Raw genomic sequence first — 19117 nt, forward strand, 5'->3', positions numbered from 1 at the left:
AGCATTAAAACACACAAATCCCTCAGTGTAATATAGAATCTCTTCTTTATTATAGTGAAAATACAATTGAACAAAATAGATCATCTGAATTAAAAAACAAAGCTCTCTTCCTGAGTAAGTGTTCTGTTTTTCGGCAAAAACTGAACAAATTAAGCTACTAGACATTAGGGAAAACGTTTTATCTCAATGGTGTTTGAAGCAGAATAAATCATTAAAACTGGTAATTCTGCCATTTTCCGAGTATTTGAGTAAATTCTTCATAAAATAACTGATAGAAAAGTGTTCAAGGATACATTGCTAAAAAAACAACAACAACAACTGGCAATCATTGTCCCGTTAACAAGATAATCAACATCTTTGGGGGAATTGAACAAGCAGGGTTCTTACGGTCATTAAAAACCTGGAAAAGTCATGGAAATTCAAAAAGCTAATTCCAGGTCCTGGAAAAGTCATGGAACACAATATTCTTCCCAAAGTTTTGGAAAAGTCCTGGAAATGTAACTAAAGTTGCATCAAATATAATTTATATGTTATCTAATCGCCAAAATAGTAATACTATAATGATAAATACTGTAACTCATCTCTTTCGACTCCACTTCGAGCGATAGAACTATTAACAAAGCACTTATATACTAACAAAGGGCTGGCTTATCTAAAGCCAGTTGAGTAGCACTTGAAATGTTTTGGCTCTATGAAACCTGATGTACTTATATGATTCTGTTTTCTTCAAGTTTGTATTTTGTTGGTCGAACGCACTTATTGTGAGTCGCTTTGGATAAAAGCGTCAGCCAAATGCAATGTAATGTATCGTATAGTAATGAAACGTAAAATGGCATTTAACTGTTGAGGTATTTTGCTGGTGAGAGATTTTAGTTGCTTCAGCCTGTAGAAGCTAAGCCTACTATTGGATTTGTTTTAGATAGGCACAACATGTTTCATATGCAGACCTTATTTTCCTGTTCCATGTGGTACCGCTGAGAAAGCGTCATTTTTGTGGTCATGGAGAAGTCATGGAGAAGTCATTGGTGAAAAAGTGTATGAACCCTGAAGGATAGTGTTACATTAGCTTTAGATTCATCATCTTTTAAAAACCACAATACAGTAAAGTAGGGGAATAGATTTCTATGCAGAACTAAACGGACCAGTTCTACTAAAGCCTGTTAGTCGACCTTTATCTGGAATAATAGAGGGTCAACAACAGTCATGTCAGTGTGACCTTCAGTAGCTAATATATGACATCCTTTAGTTTGACAGTTCAAAGTCAACCTAACCTTTTAACAAATATCAGAATCAATGTTTACACTAAACTACTCCATCACCTGAAATGGACAGCATTCTGGCTTGAAATCAAACTGATGTTATGCTAAGCTAAATGTATGCTAATCGGACAACAATGTGTGTCGTCCTAGTCCCAAATCTATATTTCAATCGTTTGCCGCTGTGCAAAATGGGCAAAAATAATGTAAAGTAAGTGTTTAGCACCTTTATGAAGGAATGTAAGTGGTACATTTTGGCACTTCACTGTTGGAATGTTTAAAAGAGTGGACTTTACTAGCCTAGCATAGTTTAGCATGTGCCATCAGTTCTGTCATAGAGGTAATAGTTTGACATGTTATATTCTAATTTGCTTATTAGGTGCAGAGAATTAGATAGGAACGTTTATTCCACACTCAAATCTACAGTAAAAGGCACATTTACGACTTTATTTAAAAAACAAAAAATCTATAAACGTACCACTTTAATTTCATAGAATAGCTGAGTTTTCTTTCTACTAAATGTAGTTCAAACTTGGTAATCCGTTTTTTATTACAATACCAAAACACTTGTTTTGAATTTTTAAAAAATGGTGAGTTTGCTCATTGGCTAGCTGTTTCCCCTTGTTTCCAGTCTCTATGCTGTAAGCTAGGCTAACTAGCCGCTAGACGTAGCAACGTATTTAGCATGAGAGTGGTATCATCTTCTAACTCTCGGAAAGAAAGTGAATAAGCATATAAGTATATTTTCAAACTATTCCATATGCTGAACTTTTGGTCATAGAAACTTTCTGGCTCATTATAAATATCTCCCATGAGTTGATGAACGAAAAGGACCATTCATACCGAGCAGCAGAATTCAATCATAAGTTTGGTCCATTCAGAAAAACATTTTACAGATCAATCAGTTTAATAATTAGCGTGTTGAAATCAGGGCTGGGCAGTATATCAATGTGATATAAGACTATGTAATGTCTTAGATTTTGCATATCGTGTTATTGTTAGTGTTGTCTTTTCCTGGTTTTAAAGGCTGCATTACATTACATGTTACTTGTTAGACGTTTTTCTCCAAAGCGTCTTACGTACTCAATACTGTGGACAGTATCCCCACAGGAGCAATTTGGGGTGAAGTGTCTTGCCCAGGGACACAACCACATGCTGACTGCAGTGGGGTTTGAACCTGTGATCCCCCTGATCCGATTACCAACGCACTAAGCCACATGCCTCCTCATTACAGAGAAGCGATCTCTGAAGTTTCTGATTGTTCTGCCTTTAACCACTAAGGCATTACATCAACACTAGTAAAAGTGATTTATCAACAACTTGTATTGTGTGAAATCACCAATAGTTAACCCTACAATATCGTACGAATATCAATATCACGGTATTTGATCAGACATTTTGTGATATTTGATTTTCTCCATATCGCTCAGCCCGAGTAGAAATGTCTTTTAGTGTTTGGTCCCCCAACTGTGGAGAATTTCATCTGATTAGATCACCTCAGCACCATTTCTTTCCTTCATGAGTCAAAACACAATGTTCCCATGGATAAAATGTCCTGTTTTTCCCAGTTAGTCACATGATGCAGATCAGCTGACCTCATAGAGCAGCCAGTCACCTGGAGGTCTTCAGCGGCGGCCCCGGTAAGTACAGGTACCTCCAGATGGCGTAGTAATGAACGCAGGCTCCAGCAGCGACAAAGAGATGCCAGATGGCGTGAGCGAAGGGGACGAGTCCGTCACTCTTGAAGAAGATCACGCCCACCGTGTAAAAGACGCCTCCCACTGCGAGCTCACACACACCTGAACGCTCACCCTGGAACAGAAGACGAAAGTCGTAGGCTATAAGTGAAGAGTTGGTAGAGCAAAGACCAAATGAAAAAGTATAAGATAATAGTAATAATATAACAAATCTAACAAAGTATAAAAAGGGGGTTGATGTTTGTATCCCAAATAAATACAATATATTCTAATATACTATATATATAGTAATTTAAGGACAAACAGTAATTTGTATTCCTTATAGACTGAGTTTTGATAGTTACTTTAAAAGTTATTTATGGCTTCAAATCTTTAAAAAAATTAAAAAAAACGGTTAATAGATATTATTTACATTTATTTTCTATTTTGTTGTATTTCATTTGTCACATTGTATTGTATAGTGCTGTCATTTAATTTCGTTGAACAGTTTGTTTTTTCTTTTCACGTCAATCTTCTCCCGTCTTAAATTACGGCATCTTTGGAGCACTTTGAACTGCACTTACTGGTATTATAAGTGCTTAATTTATGAATAAATTACAATGTTATACAACCTTATACCTGATACTAAGTCATTTAATAAAACATAGTTATGTTACAGTAACTAGGGTGGTAGGTTATGGGCAAAAACAAACAAAAGAACACATGTTCGGTGTCCGATTCCCAAACAACAGCAGGAAGCCTGAAGCACCGGGAGAGGGCTCACTGAATAAAGCTCGTTTCAACCTGTATGCTCACCATGGATAGGATGACCAACGCAGGAACCACCCCCATGGACACATATCCCAACAGCTCGATCAGCTTGTACCTGTATGTAACAACAACAGAGGACATTAAAACAAATACCACACCTCCTCACATCTTCTATGGAATTGTTTCTGCTTCAAACAGCTGCCGGTGTTTCCTGTAAACACTCGAGGACGGGAGTTTGGTTTCAGTTTGGTTTCAGGTTAATTGCATCAAACGGTGACGAGGAGGAGCAGAGAGACGGAGTGGATTACCTCTCGTGGAAAAGGAAGACACACATGGATCCGACACAAGCCATGACCCAAATGAGCCAGCGCATGTGACACACCCAGGGCCCGAGCTCCCGCAGCATCAACCTGCGGAGACACAGCGCTACATTCAATACGTACGCTTCGTAAAGGGGCTCTATCGCGCTTTGTGGGGTTCTCCCTTTCCTGGAGCGCAGGGGTGTCCACATACAGAAGAACATACGAAGGGCCGGGTCGCTCACTAGAGACGAGGTAGATTGCCTTATAAGTTAAGTTAGCAAAATAAATCAAATGTAGGTAAATTATGCTTAATACTTGAATTTGCTTTAAAAAAACAACAGCCTACATCACAGCTCTCCGTAGGGTTTCATTTATTGTGTTAGCAGCTCATTCCTTCAAACAGAAGCCTCAGATTGCTTACTGTATAATAAGAGGAAATAATATGAAGAGTTTATTTCAAGCTTGTTATGTAAATAAGTTATTCGGCTTTTTTTCTAACATTTGTTTTCAGCTTCAACTGACTGAATGTATTTGAAGTGGGCTTCGTAACACATGAATACTACTGTGTAATATGTGTTTTCATCTCTATTTAAGAAGTACGAGACAAGCACAGGTTTCTTTGTGGGCCATATTTCATTACACTTTTAGAATTTGCTGAGGGCCGATTCAAAATGGCTCGCGGGCCGCATTTAGCCCCCGGGCCGTAGTTTGGACACCCCTGCTGTAGGGTGTTGTATTGGTGTTTGTGCAAGTAAAAGGTCTGCAAAGGCTAGAATCCCAAAGTGTCCTGTCTAAAACGCCTCCATTGGACTCCTTTGTTTACTTCCCTAACACAGTGACATCACTTTGTAACACTCACGCCTCTGTTGGCTAGCGCTCTAACCATAGACTGTAGGCTCTATGTATGTGATGGGCTAAGGGGCTGGTTTCAGACAGAGGGTGAAAAGAGGCAGTATGAGAAAGATAAAGAGATTTTTGAACATTAAAGCATTTAAACATGTCCCAGTAGAGGCACAACATACAAATATGGAACCTGATAATTAGCATAATATGGCCCCTTTAACACGTTATTTTATCCACAGGACGGCATATTCAGTATTGACTCACCACGGAGAGTATGAGGCAGCGATGAAGAAGTAGATGGCCATTCTGTCACACATGTGGAAACGCTGCTCCACAGTCCTACACACAGACAAAGAAAAGGAAAATAATATGTCATTACAAAGAATTTAATTACTTTAAAGGTTCACAGAATACTGACGTTTATCTCAGTACATGGCAGATCTCACATTTTAGAAGGCAAATTCTGTTGTTGGGAAAACACACACAAACACACACACACATTCCTACAGCGTACACAAGGCCACCTTGATCCTAAAGGTTCTGATCCTCTTAGATGCAACCGATCCTATTATTGTATGGAATGTGCTATAATGGGCTTTAGCACCACATAAAACACTCTTTTGTGAGCGGAAAACATGCCACTCACACACAGAGGAACAATACACATCGGAGCATATGACACACACGTGGTGAAAGGAAGAAATGTGGGAGAAACATCTCATTATAACAGAGGAAATAGTGTGCTGATGATGAGGACAACAATGCCCTCTCTGATCAGAGCCTGTGAATCCATATCCTGTCCTTTCGGTACATTACACACACACACACACACACACACATCTCCTCATGGGGACCTCCAATTTGTCCCCATAAGGGCGGCGAGTCCCCACACGTGACTATGTAAACAGATGTAGGTCCCCACAAGTATAGTAATGCTAGGCCACACACACACACACACACACACTAGGGCTGCTCAATTAATCGTATTTTAATCGCAATTACGATTTTTGCTTGCAAAGATTATGAAAACAACATAATCGAAATAAAATTATTATTTATTTGTATTGGTTTTTCAGTTGAATTATACTTACAGTTCAGGGTAATCAACTGTTAAAAACATACTGTTCAAATGTTTTCAATAAATGGATGTTTTCAAAGTAAATGGATAATCGTTTTTTATAAACGTGATATCAATTATTGAGCCAAATAATCGAGATTATGATTTTTGACATAATCGAGCAGCCCTAACACACACACACACACACACACACACACACACACACACACACACACACACACACACACACACACACACACACACACACACACACACACACACACACACACACACACACACACACACACACACACACACACACACACACACACCGTTCTTAGTTAAACATGTTAATAAAATCTTAGTAAGCACAGACGAAAAAAGCTCATTGGCAGAGGTAAGATAGATTTCATTAACTAAACTTGATAAAGTACATACAGTAGCACCAGTCCAAATCAATTGAGAGTCAACCTCATTAATCAACCTCGAACATAACATAGATTGGGATACAGCGAACAAGAAGGCATCACCTCAACTGAGTTGCTGATTTTTTTATTAGTCCCAGGAGAGAATAAACATAATTATAGGCAACATTTCAAGAACATGGCGTTCTGAGATATACAGTGGGGCAAAAAAGTATTTAGTCAGCCACCAATTGTGCAAGTTCTCCCACTTAAAAAGATGAGAGAAGCCTGTAATGTTCATCCTAGGTACACCTCAACTATGAGACAGAATGGGGGGGAAAGAATCCAGGAAATCACATTGTAGGATTTGTAATGAATGAATTGGTAAATTCCTCGGTAAAATAAGTATTTGGTCACCTACAAACAAACAAGATGTCTGGCTCTCACAGACCTGTAACTTCTTCTTTAAGAGCCTCCTCTGTCCTCCACTCGTTAACTGTATTAATGGCACCTGTTTGAACTCGTTATCAGTATAAAAGACACCTGTCCACAACCTCAAACAGTCACACTCCAAACTCCACTATGGCCAAGACCAAAGAGCTGTCAAAGCACACCAGAAACAAAATGGTAGACCTGCACCAGGCTGGGAAGACTGAATCTGCAATAGCTAAGCAGCTTGGTGTGAAGAAATCAACTGGGGGAGCAATTATTAGAAAATGGAAGACATACAAGACCACTGATAATCTCCCTCGATCTGGGGCTCCACGCAAGATCTCACCCCGTGGGGTCAAAATGATCACAAGAACGGTGAGCAAAGATCCCAGAACCACACGGGGGAACCTAGTCAATGACCTGCAGAGAGCTGGGACCAAGGTAACAAAGGCTACCATCAGTAACACACTACGCCGCCAGGGACTCAAATCCTGCAGTGCCAGACGTGTCCCCCTGCTTAAGCCAGTACATGTCCAGGCCCGTCTTAAGTTTGCTAGAGAGCATTTAGATGATCCAGAAGAGGATTGGGAGAATGTCATATGGTCAGATGAAACCAAAATAGAACTTTTACTAGACGTGTTTGGAGGAGAAAGAATGGTGAGTTGCATCCAAAGAACACCATACTGTGAAACATGGGGGTGGAAACATCTTGCGTTGGGGCTGTCTTTCTGCAAAGGGACCAGGACGACTGAGCCGTGTAAAGGAAAGAATGAATGGGGCCATGTATCGTGAGATTTTGAGTGACAACCTCCTTCCATCAGCAAGGGCATTGAAGATGAAACGTGGCTGGGTCTTTCAGCATGACAATGATCCCAAACACACCGCCCGGGCAACGAAGGAGTGGCTTCGTAATAAGCATTTCAAGGTCCTAGAGTGGCCTAGCCAGTCTCCAGATCTCAACCCCATAGAAAATCTTTGGAGGGAGTTGAAAGTCTGTGTTGCCCAGCGACAGCCACAAAACATCACTGCTCTAGAGGAGATCTGCATGGAGGAATGGGCCAAAATACCAGCAACAGTGTGTGAAAACCTTGTGAAGACTTACAGAAAACGTTTGACCTCTGTCATTGCCAACAAAGGGTATATAACAAAGTATTGAGATGAACTTTTGTTATTGACCAAATACCTATTTTCCACCATAATTTGCAAATATATTCTTTAAAAATCAGACAATGTGATTTTTCCCCCCATTCTGTCTCTCATAGTTGAGGTATACCTAGGATGAAAAGTACAGGCCTCTCTCATCTTTTTAAGTGGGAGAACTTGCACAATTGGTGGCTGACTAAATACTTTTTTGCCCCACTGTATCTACATATTTAATGTGGGAATTCAAAGTGTTAAAACTTGGAAGAGTTTGTTTCTATGTTAGAGTGTGTTTGGCTATTAATAGTTAAGCGAATGCTATTTAAAGGGTGTTAGTTGAACGTGATGTGAAATATTTTCATTACCACGGAGCATCTGTTGTTTTCTCTCTGGCCTTCTGGCTCTGTCATAATTAACAGACTACTTGTCTGAGTGTGCAGAACATGAAAACACACACATGCACAGCTGCCAAATCCCTAACAGCATCTCCCTTCAACACACACACACACACACACACACACACACACACACACACACACACACACACACACACACACACACACACACACACACACACACACACACACACACACACACACACACACACACACACACACACACACACACACACACACACACACCGGAGGTGGCTGATTTTCCAGGCAGCGGTGTGGAAGAGCGTTGAGGTGAGAAACAGGCCGGTGAGACCGCTGCCGTAGAGCCAGGCAGCCACGCGATGCCATTGGTCCAGAGACAGGAAGTAGAGCATAGACCCGCCCACCAGACTGGGGATGATCCACAACTAGAAAAGATAGAAAATATAAAGTTTCTCATGATACACACAATGATTTTTACATATTGTATGAAACTTTTTTTTAATGTTATGATTTCTCAAAGTTGTATTAGAAACAAATATATGAAATGTTGATATTAAAACCAACAGGAATGTGACAAGGTAGGTTAGTTTGTCTAGTTTTAGTTTCTTCTTGGAGATTATACTGCATTTGTCCGAGAATGTCTCCCTGATATTGTTAACATGACTCTCTCTCTGAATAACTTTATCTTTTAAAACAGCCAAACTACTTTTAATATTATCCATAAATAGTTATTAATTCGACCCAGATAAAAAAAATGTCAAAAGGCAAACTAAACCATACGATAGACAAATAGCAGACGTTCCGCTGCTTGGTTGCTTATTCAGTTGTCGAGTTGGAGATGATGTCAAAGCATTGCTGGCGTTATTAGCTGAGAATCGCGCCTACACTGAGGCAGAACTTTCTGCAGTGGAAACATAATAATGAAAAAAGGCTTGGAACAAAAACGTAGTCTATTAGAGTTTTGCCATTGTACCATGCACGGAAATATGGGCATAACTTTGAAGCTACAACAACTAGCAATCGGTTGGTTAAGCCTAGCAGAACTGGAAACATCGAGCCTGGCTCTGACCAACGCAATCAAATTCCACCTACCAACATCTCTAAAGCCTGCCAATGACATCTTGTATGTTTAATGGTTAAAAGATGGTCAATTTGTATCGATACATGTAAGTAAGGTGATTTTGTTAATGTTGGAAAGAACCAGGCTAGCTTTTTCCTCATTTCCTGTCTCTACGCTAAGCTAACCAGCTGTTACATGATATCAAACTTCTAATCTTGTCCATAAAGCAAAAAATATCAAACTATTCTGATTCTGTATCTCAGAAACGTTGAGGATGATTCTTGTTGTTAATGGGAAACACTAAGCTGAATTGAACTGTGACTCGCTAAAGGAATGAATGGATGAAGCATCAGAAAACCCTGGGCCATTTAAGGCTTAAGAGTCATTACAGCCATGTTTCCTCTCTGCTTTCTTTCATGTCTCTCCGTCTGTTTCATTCACTCCGTCTGTCTTGTTCTGTCCGAGGCGGAAGCGTACAGGGATTACAGCAGATTAGCGAAAACTACAGGCTGAATCACAGATTATAGCCTCTATGGCACGGCCTCAAATCCTCTGTATTCCTGCATTATTCCTCGCAATCCCCTCCATCTTTCAAAAGGCTTCTCTGAACTCAAACACTCACGAAAGAGAGAGAGCAACGGGACAGGGAGATACCAGAATTGGATCTGAATGCATTCCATTACGTTACACAATACTTGTTAGACACTTTCATCCAAAGCGACTTCCATACTCAATACTGTGGGCAATCCCCACAGGAGCCATTTGGGGTGAATGACATGCTGACTGCAGTGGGGTTTGAACCTGTGACCCCCTGATCCCAACACATACGCACAACCCACTGCACCACACACCGCCTCTACAATTTATTCAACGGGAAATTGGGTTTCGTGACATTTGATCTTTTTTCAAATAAGACAAAATATTTTTTAATTAAGTTAAAGTCAAAGTAAAAAATAAAATAGCATTAATAAATGTTTATATAAAAATAAGAAATTAAGGAATAATGTGCAAAAAAAGGATAAATAAAATAGGGTAAAACTATTTGTGGATAATCATCAGAAGTTAAAGTAAAAATGTGCAAAAAATATCAAATAAAATATTTATATGAACATAAAAAGCAACATTAAACATTTGCAATAAAAATGTTTAAACAAAATACCAATATGTATATCAAATATAAGAATTTAAAGTAAGACATGTGTTGTAAAAAACATAAAATTACAATATTTATATTGAGTAAAAATCTGTACCATAGTAAAACATTAATAATATGGAAAGATTAAATAAATAGTGCAAAATGTAACTTAAATATGTGCAGTGGCTTATTAGTATTAAAAGATATTAATGCGGAGTGGCAAAGCAAAAGAGTGTTTCAGCTGCTGAATGAGAAAGAGAGGAGAGCGGAAACACTGAAGAAGATCGTTTACTGTAAGGTTAGTTTCTAATTGTTTGTATTTGTTTTCATCTCACCCCATGTGTGGCACAGTTTGCAGCGTGCTCGTACTCAGTGGGCTGGTATCTCTTACTGGCCGGGACCCTGCAGTTCATGAACCTGAGAGAGGGTGAGGAGGGGGAGGCAGAGTGAGAGAGAGGGAAAGGGGGGAGAGACATTGAAATCTTCAACTATTAACAATATATTTCAGAAATCCATGTTCTTGTATTGTTGTGTGTGTGTGTGTGTGTGTGTGTGTGTGTGTGTGTGTGTGTGTGTGTGTGTGTGTGTGTGTGTGTGTGTGTGTGTGTGTGTGTGTGTGTGTGTGTGTGTGTGTGTGTGTGTGTTCAGAAATCCATATTCTTGTATTGTTGTGTGTGTGTGTGTGTGTGTGTGTGTGTGTGTGTGTGTGTGTGTGTGTGTGTGTGTGTGTGTGTGTGTGTGTGTGTGTGTGTGTGTGTGTGTGTGTGCAGAAATCCATGTTCTTGTATTGTTATCTTATCTGTAAGTATCAGAACGTTTCAGTGGAAGCGATGCCTTTCTGTTCACTGTGTCCCAATTTACTTTAGGTTTGAGTTTTAAGGGTTCATCGTCTTTCATTTGGTTTAGTACTTTATTAAGGAGTTGGTTTCATCATAACAAGTCCAGTTAGAGTTCCCACGGTGAACAATCATCTACTTCTGCAGGTTTCAGATGAAGGACTTGTTTCTATGCTCCATCAAATGAATGCCTCAAAGGCTTTTTCCAAAAACTACAAATGATGTGTCCCAGTGATTCCGATTCACTTAAAATTATTAAAATATTCCACTAAGCACGTGATGAATAGATTCCAACTTGCATTTGGTGTGCGTGTGTGTGTGTGTGTGTGTGTGTGTGTGTGTGTGTGTGTGTGTGTGTGTGTGTGTGTGTGTGTGTGTGTGTGTGTGTGTGTGTGTGTGTGTGTGTGTGTGTGTGTGTGTGTGTGTGTGTGTGTGTGTGTGTGTGTGTGTGTGTGTGTGTGTGTGTGTGTGTGTGTGTGTGTGTGTGTGTGTGTGTGTGATGGTCATTCTTGGAGGATTTGCAGGTCTCTAATCCACATCACGTTGTCTGAATTTGATTACGCTTTATGGTCGCAATGTAGTGAAGTCACTGCCTGTGCTAGTGCACCAGGAAACCGCTAACCATTAACTTTATTTGCATTTTATTTGTATACTACTAACAAAGTTACTTCCTGCGAGCGTGTGTGTGTGTGTGTGTGTGTGTGTGTGTGTGTGTGTGTGTGTGTGTGTGTGTGTGTGTGTGTGTGTGTGTGTGTGCATGTGTGTGTTGTGTGTGGGGGTGTGTGTGTGTGTCTGTGGGCTCTTTAATCATCAGTAAATCTCTCAATCCCGGCTTACAGGGAAAAAAACACATCTGGAGATGTTACGAAACCACATTTTATACGACAAGATTTACACACGCACGCACACACACACACACACACACACACTCATTTGAATGTAGGCTCTCTTGCAGGGCCACAGGTGTGTCTGCGTCGGTCAGCTGTGTTATTTGATTACACATTTTGGCAGACGCCTCATCAACACACACACTGACATCACACATCATTTACCAGAACACACACACACACACACATATATGTCCCATAGCTGTTTGTTGTGGTCTATTAACTCTTCACATTGAGGAGAAAGTGAATCAGAGAGTTACACAGAATAATAGATTCAAGATGCAAAGGTTTTATCGACACAGAAGCTAGTGTAGTTTGAGCAATGAAGTCCCAGACTCCTCCTTCAGTCCAACACAAATATATATAAGACATAAAACAATTTAAAAAATGCAAGATGACACAGAATGGACACAACATAGCGAATGTTTCAAGTGACCAATGTGCAAGTAAAGGCAGAAGAAGTCAACTATATACATGTTGAATAGAATAAGATAAGCTAAAACTGAATTTAAAATGCATGTTACATTTCTGCCCAGATATTTATAAAACCACTAAGTTGTATATTTATCTGATTGTGTCCCAAATGTTTCCAGAAGTGTGGGAACCCAGAGAAATGTTTTTATTGTCATCAATGCATTTCATTGTTGATACATGTTGATACCGTCACACCCACTTTACCATCTCATTATTACGTGTGTGTGTGTGTATGTATGTGTGTGTGTGTGTGTGTGTGTGTGTGTGTGTGTGTGTGTGTGTGTGTGTGTGTGTGTGTGTGTGTGTGTGTGTGTGTGTGTGTGTGTGTGTGTGTGTGTTTGCACTCACCACCATAACCCACATAACAAGAATATCTGTGTGTTTCTGTTGTAGGTCACATTGGTGGTACCAGGCATCAGGGTTAGGCTTTTGATGCACACACATACACACACTATGCTCTCACACACACACACACACACACACACACACACACACACACACACACACACACACACACACACACACACACACACACACACACACACACACACACACACACACACGTTACTGCTTTGAATAGACTTTTTTAGACGTCATATCACTTTATTTCCTAAATACACTCGTTATCATCTTAATTAAACTCCTGCTCTGATGCATTGTCCCTACTGCAATATAAAATCCTTAAATAAAACGTACGTGACACGCTCTATGATTTTCAGCAATAGAATAAATAACATTGAGTAACATTAGATGTGTGTGTGGCGTCTCCCTGCTGTCTTACAGGCCGTGCCAAGTGCATAACAAGTCTTCTTCTGAGCACTGTTGTGGTATTGTGAGGACATCAACGGACCTGAATGCATCACTCTGATGTCCTCTAATAGCTTATGACAGAACTGTGCGTGCGTGTGTGTGTGTGCGTGCGTGCGTGTGTGTAATGTACCGAAAGGACAGGATAGGGGTTCACAGGCTCTGATCAGAGACGGCATTGTTGTCCTCATCATCAGCACACTATTTCCTCTCTTGTTCATGTTATAATCAGATTAATGTCTTCCTTTCACCACGTGTGTGTCATATGCTCCGATGTGTATTGTTCCTCTGTGTGTGAGTGGCATGTTTTCGGCTCACAAAAGAGTGTTTTATGTGGTGCTAAAGCCCATTATAGCACATTCCATACATTAATAGGATGTGTGTGTGTGTGTGTGTGTGTGTGTGTGTGTGTGTGTGTGTGTGTGTGTGTGTGTGTGTGTGTGTGTGTGTGTGTGTGTGTGTGTGTGTGTGTGTGTGTGTGTGTGTGTGTGTGTGTGTGTGTGTGTGTGTGTGTGTGTGTGTGTGTGTGTGTGTGTGTGTGTGTGTGTGTGTGTGTGTGTGTGTGTGTGTGTGTGCTCTAACTCCAGGGCTATTCCTTTTACAGTAAAGATCAAGTTCTTCTCCTCTGGGACTCAAACTCTGGTTCTCACGATTATCGCCATCTCCCACACAGACACACATGTGAATACACACACACACACACACATAGAGGGTAATGACTGATGAAAGCACCCAAGCAGAAGTCAACGTGATATTATGTGTACGTGTGTGTGTGTGTGTGTGTGTGTGTGTGTGTGTGTGTGTGTGTGTGTGTGTGTGTGTGTGTGTGTGTGTGTGTGTGTGTGTGTGTGTGTGTGTGTGTGTGTGTGTGTGTGTGTGTGTGTGTGTGTGTGTGTGTGTGTGTGTGTGTGTGTGTGTGTGTGTGTGTGTGTGTGTGTGTGTGTGTGTGTGTGTGTGTGTGTGTGTGTGTGTGTGTGTGTGTGTGATGTAATACTGCACATGATACTGAAAATGAACTACCCCTGAACTAAAGCCAGCAGGGGAACCTGGACAGCATAAAGATGGATTAGAAGACAGATGGAGAGTCTTTAGGTAAACATGCAAATCAAATTGTTAAAAGAGGATCTTTTATCCCATTTGGCATGTTTGTGTACTTTTTGTAATTGTAATAAAAGATAGAGCTGCAATAACTAGGTACAATGTTGATCGACAGTTATAATTCAACCATTTTTATTCTCGATTTGTTTAAAAACTGGCAGAGTATCTCGTGTCATGGTTGGGTTGATAACAGCGTCCAGAATTATCTTCAGACATTGGACAATAAACAAGTCTACAGATACGAAGGGAAGGGTCAATGCAATGGAAATGATGAGGATACGTCTTGGGAACGTTTCTGGACATACATCAAAGCAGATAGAAGCATTCCACACTTAGACTCGTCCATTGCTTATGTGCTTGATTTCTATTTTATTATCCTCAATGTACGTATGTATTGTCTTCCCTTTTCCATACCATGGCGTATAGGGTCTATGCCAGGACTCTGGGGGAGAGTGGTTGGTTGATGCAGTGTTGATTCGATTCTATACAAATTTGATATACAAAAATGTAATTATTTTTCTCACATATTAAGATTCCCTGATTTGCTCTGTTTAATATATATAAACTTAATGTCTTTGGGTTTTAGACTGTCAAAGTTGACAGTAAACAAGACATTTGAAGTCATCTCCTTTAGAGCTACACAATTTATTGTGTAGTCGTCATTGCGATGTTTGCCAGAGTGAAATACCACATAATACAAGACTGTGATATTAAACTGTGAGATGTTTTTAGTTAGCTGACAGAGTACTCCTTAAACAAACAGCAGAAAGGCAGATCTTAGTGCACTTTGATAGCTTCGTGTATATTTGTATCGTTTATTTATCACAAATGTTACATTATTGCCCCATATTGTGCAGGTCTTGGATGGACATATTACATTATTAAAGTAATACACTTTCATTGATTGATCCAAAAAAATGTGGACAGATTAATCCATAAAAAAATCGTTTGTTCAAGCCCTAATACAAGTAATGGTCTCCATGCTTGTTACTTTTTTCTCTTTCCCACACACACACACACACACACACACACACACACACACACACACACACTAATCTATAACATCCCTGTGATTGACCCTGTCCAGCGCGTCAGTGCGCATGGATGCACAGGATGAGCCACACAGGGACAATATAATGCAGCCAAACTAAACCTCAAACTTTGTTAAGATAATACAAAATAACTTACCGTCCGAGTTTCGTCTTCTTAAAGTCCATTTGTGCGCAGACTGCTCTATTTACAAACAGCACAGCGGATCCCCCATTCCGGATGTCCCACCGCTGCGAGGAGACGGAACATAAACACTGAGGTCCGGCATCGAAACTACCGACAATAACTTCACCTAAGTGTCGAGACTTCTCCGGGGGTCGAGAGGCGAGACATGCCGGCGAGAGCACGGAGATTGTAGCAGCGTGTGTGTGTTTGAGAGAGTGTGTGTGTGTGTGGGGGGGGGGGGGGGAGAGAGAGTGTGTGAGTGTGTGTGACGGGAAACTGTGCAGAGTTTTGTTTCGAGACTCAGATGTGTTTGCAGGATGTTCCGCGGGACTGGGTTTGTAACCCCTCCTCCCCTCTCCTCCCCTTTCCCGCACACACACACACACACGCATGCACACACACACGCATGCACACACGCACACGCAACATACACACGCACACACTATATCCTGCCTCACTTTCCTTTTCCACTACTGGTTAATTGTTGTTGAACGGCCGGAAAAACATCCACGTGATAACAAAACCTGACCATTTTATCATGATAAATGTTTAAAAAGTTATTATTTTTTAGCCTATTTTCTACCTGTAGCCTAAAAAGGGGGAGAAAACACTTTAAACACACATTGAGGGATGCAACAGAGTCAGTCAGCTATCGTCTGGGAAAGGTTTTGAAAATCCTAGGTTCCCCAAACGCACCTCCTAACCCCCTGCACAAACGATCTTTTTTTTAAATAATGTTTCATCAGTTAACTGCGTTCAATTATATGTTCTGCCAAATTAAGCCAGGGCAGCTCGATAGTAACACATTTGATTCAGGTAAGGAATAAACATAAGGAGACATCTATTTATTTATGTATTGGGCTAAAATAATTCAAATGTAGATATTTTGACTATAAAAACATGTGAATCATCATATCAAATCCCCTCAAAGTGTTATTATTTCTCTTGAATAATGTAAATTATCTTCTAACAAACTTTATTTTCTGGAAAGATTTGAAAAGGTCTGGCAATTGCACTTGAATTTGTGTGTTTTCAAACCAAAATATATCAATAGCGGAGCTTTAAATAATGATTTAATACGAAAAAAGCATCAGTTTCGAGGTAAAAATGCAATTTACTTGTATTTCAAGTTATACGGTAATTACTATTTTGCTCTGAAATAGTGATATTTAATAATTTTGGAGTGTATTTATTCATAGCTTCTAGAGTGCGATCAAAAAAGAGTCAATTCTATTGGAGTCAAACCATGACCACGCTGTAACGGAGGTGATCTCTGGGGCCGTAGATCTCGGTCTCTTATATTATATAGCTTCATTATTGGCGAAGTATATTACTTTGTTCCACGCGAAAACATTGCACAGGAAGCATGTGAATCTATGTCATTTATGCATCTATTTGTCACGATCTGTCTATGTTTTAGTTTGTCTGTCTCTGTTTCCTGTTGTAGTTTGAAAAGTGTTCCCCCTCCCGTCTTGTCTGTTGCTGGTGGTTGTGTTCACCTGGTGCCCCTGTGTTTTCTCTTCCCTCCTCACCTGTGTCTTGTTGGTTTGATTAGTCCTGTGTGTATTTAGGTTCTGTTTTCCTGTTAGTGTGTGTGAGGTCCTTGTTGCTGGTGGCTGTGTTCACGTCAGACAGTCATATTGAGGCTGTGTATCATGAACCACAGCGATGAATAAATGCCCACACCGGGTTGTATTTTAACTCTCTGCCTCCTTGCTTGGTCGGGCCGCTCAATGGTCAGCTTCACACACGCCCACTCGTGTTACTTAAGCACTTTTTTTTATTATAAAGATCATTATGGTTCATTTATTCTATTGGGAGTAAAATGACATTCAATTGGGAGTAAAATGACATTCGATTGAAGTGAAATGACGTTCGATTGGGAGTAAAATCCCACTTGGAGAGGGTCCGAGTCCGACCCTTGTCAATTAACTACAGGGGTCCCTCAGGGCTCTGTTCTTGGTCCCCTCCTCTTCTCCTTGTACACAAACTCGCTCGGATCTGTCATTAGCCCGCATGGTTTTTCATACCACTGCTACGCTGACGACACCCATTTAATCCTGTCCTTTCCCCGCTCAGAGACCCAGGTCGTCGCACGCATCTCTGCTTGTCAAGCTCAACCTTGACAAGACTGAACTGCTTTTCCTTCCGGGAAAAGGTTGTCCCACTCTTGACCTGACTATCAACATTGGCACCTCTGTTGTTTCCCCGACCCATACTGCAAGGAATCTGGGTGTGATCCTAGATAACAACCTGTCCTTCACTGCAAACATCGCTGCTACAACCCGCTGCTGCAGAAACACGCTCTACAACATCAGGAGGATGCGTCCCCAGCTGACCCAGAAAGCGACGCAGGTTCTGGTCCAGGCTCTCGTCACCTCACGCCTAGACTACTGCAACTCCCTCCTGGCTGGTCTACCTGCATGTGTCATCCGACCTCTGCAGCTCATCCAGAATGCAGCGGCTCGTCTGGTCTTCAACCTTCCTACATTTTCCCACACCACTCCGCTCCTCCGCTCCCTCCACTGGCTTCCGGTAACTGCTAGAATCCACTTCAAGACACTGGTATTTGGTACCATGCTGCGAATGGATCTGGCCCTTCCTACATCCAGGACATGGTTAAACCGTACACCCCAGCGCGTGCACTCCGCTCTGCATCAGCCAAACGGCTCGCTGCACCCGCACTGCGAGGGGGACCCAAGTTCCCATCAGCAAAAACACGTGGGTTTGCTATCCTGGCTCCAAGATGGTGGAATGAGCTCCCCATTGACATCAGGACGGCAGAAAGCTTACACACCTTCCGGCGCAGACTGAAAACTCATCTCTTTCGACTCCACCTCGAGCGACAGAATTACTAACAAAGAACTGCTAACAGAGCACTTATATACTAATAAAGGGCTGGCTTATCTATAGCCAGTTGAGTAGCACTTGAAATACTTGGCTCTATGAAACCTACTTATATGATTCTGTTTTCTTCAAGGTTGTGTCTTCCTGGTCGAATGCACTTATTGTAAGTCGCTTTGGATAAAAGCGTCAGCTAAATGCAATGTAATGTAATGTAATGTAAAATGACCTTCTATTATGAGTAAAATGGCAGTAGAGTTGTTTTTAATATACACTACATAGAGTAAATAACCATGCAGAGTCAAATCTAAGCACATAATAGAGTAAAATGAACTCTAAAAATACAACTCTGAACAAAGAGTACATTTTACTCTATATAGGTTGGGACCAAATGTAATATTTTTAGAGTAAAATATTCTTCAATTTGAGTCAATTTTACTCAGAGAAATGTACTGTGTGGTACATGTATCTCCTCATAAAGAAAAAGTAATCATGCTCTTTCT

The 19117-nt window shown here is 40.7% G+C and overlaps 1 protein-coding gene across 1 annotated transcript; it reads right to left on the reverse strand.

Annotated features, from left to right (window-relative positions):
- Positions 1–51: 51 nt before the first annotated feature.
- mmd2a (monocyte to macrophage differentiation-associated 2a) lies at positions 52–16008 on the reverse strand. Its single transcript, XM_034088889.2, has 7 exons — positions 15744–16008; positions 10789–10870; positions 8523–8683; positions 5113–5187; positions 4012–4113; positions 3749–3818; positions 52–3068 (listed from the first exon to the last, which is right to left on the reverse strand). The coding sequence occupies exons 1-7, from the start codon at positions 15770–15772 to the stop codon at positions 2868–2870; spliced, it is 720 nt and encodes a 239-aa protein (XP_033944780.1). The 5' UTR covers positions 15773–16008; the 3' UTR covers positions 52–2867.
- Between the last annotated feature and the right edge of the window lie 3109 nt (positions 16009–19117).

This window comes from Pseudochaenichthys georgianus, chromosome 8 (genome assembly GCF_902827115.2).
Source record: "Pseudochaenichthys georgianus chromosome 8, fPseGeo1.2, whole genome shotgun sequence".
Classification (NCBI taxonomy): Eukaryota; Metazoa; Chordata; class Actinopteri; order Perciformes; family Channichthyidae; genus Pseudochaenichthys; species Pseudochaenichthys georgianus.

Excerpts from the sequence above, each read along its gene's own strand:
- mmd2a (XM_034088889.2), bottom strand. The coding sequence starts at position 15,772 with ATGGACTTTAAGAAGACGAAACTCGGACG. Across the intron at positions 3,819-4,011 it reads GTCTTCCTTTTCCACGAGAG|GTACAAGCTGATCGAGCTGT; the intron begins GTAATCCACTCC and ends TGTTACATACAG. Across the intron at positions 3,069-3,748 it reads CGTTGGTCATCCTATCCATG|GGTGAGCGTTCAGGTGTGTG; the intron begins GTGAGCATACAG and ends CTTCTGTTCCAG.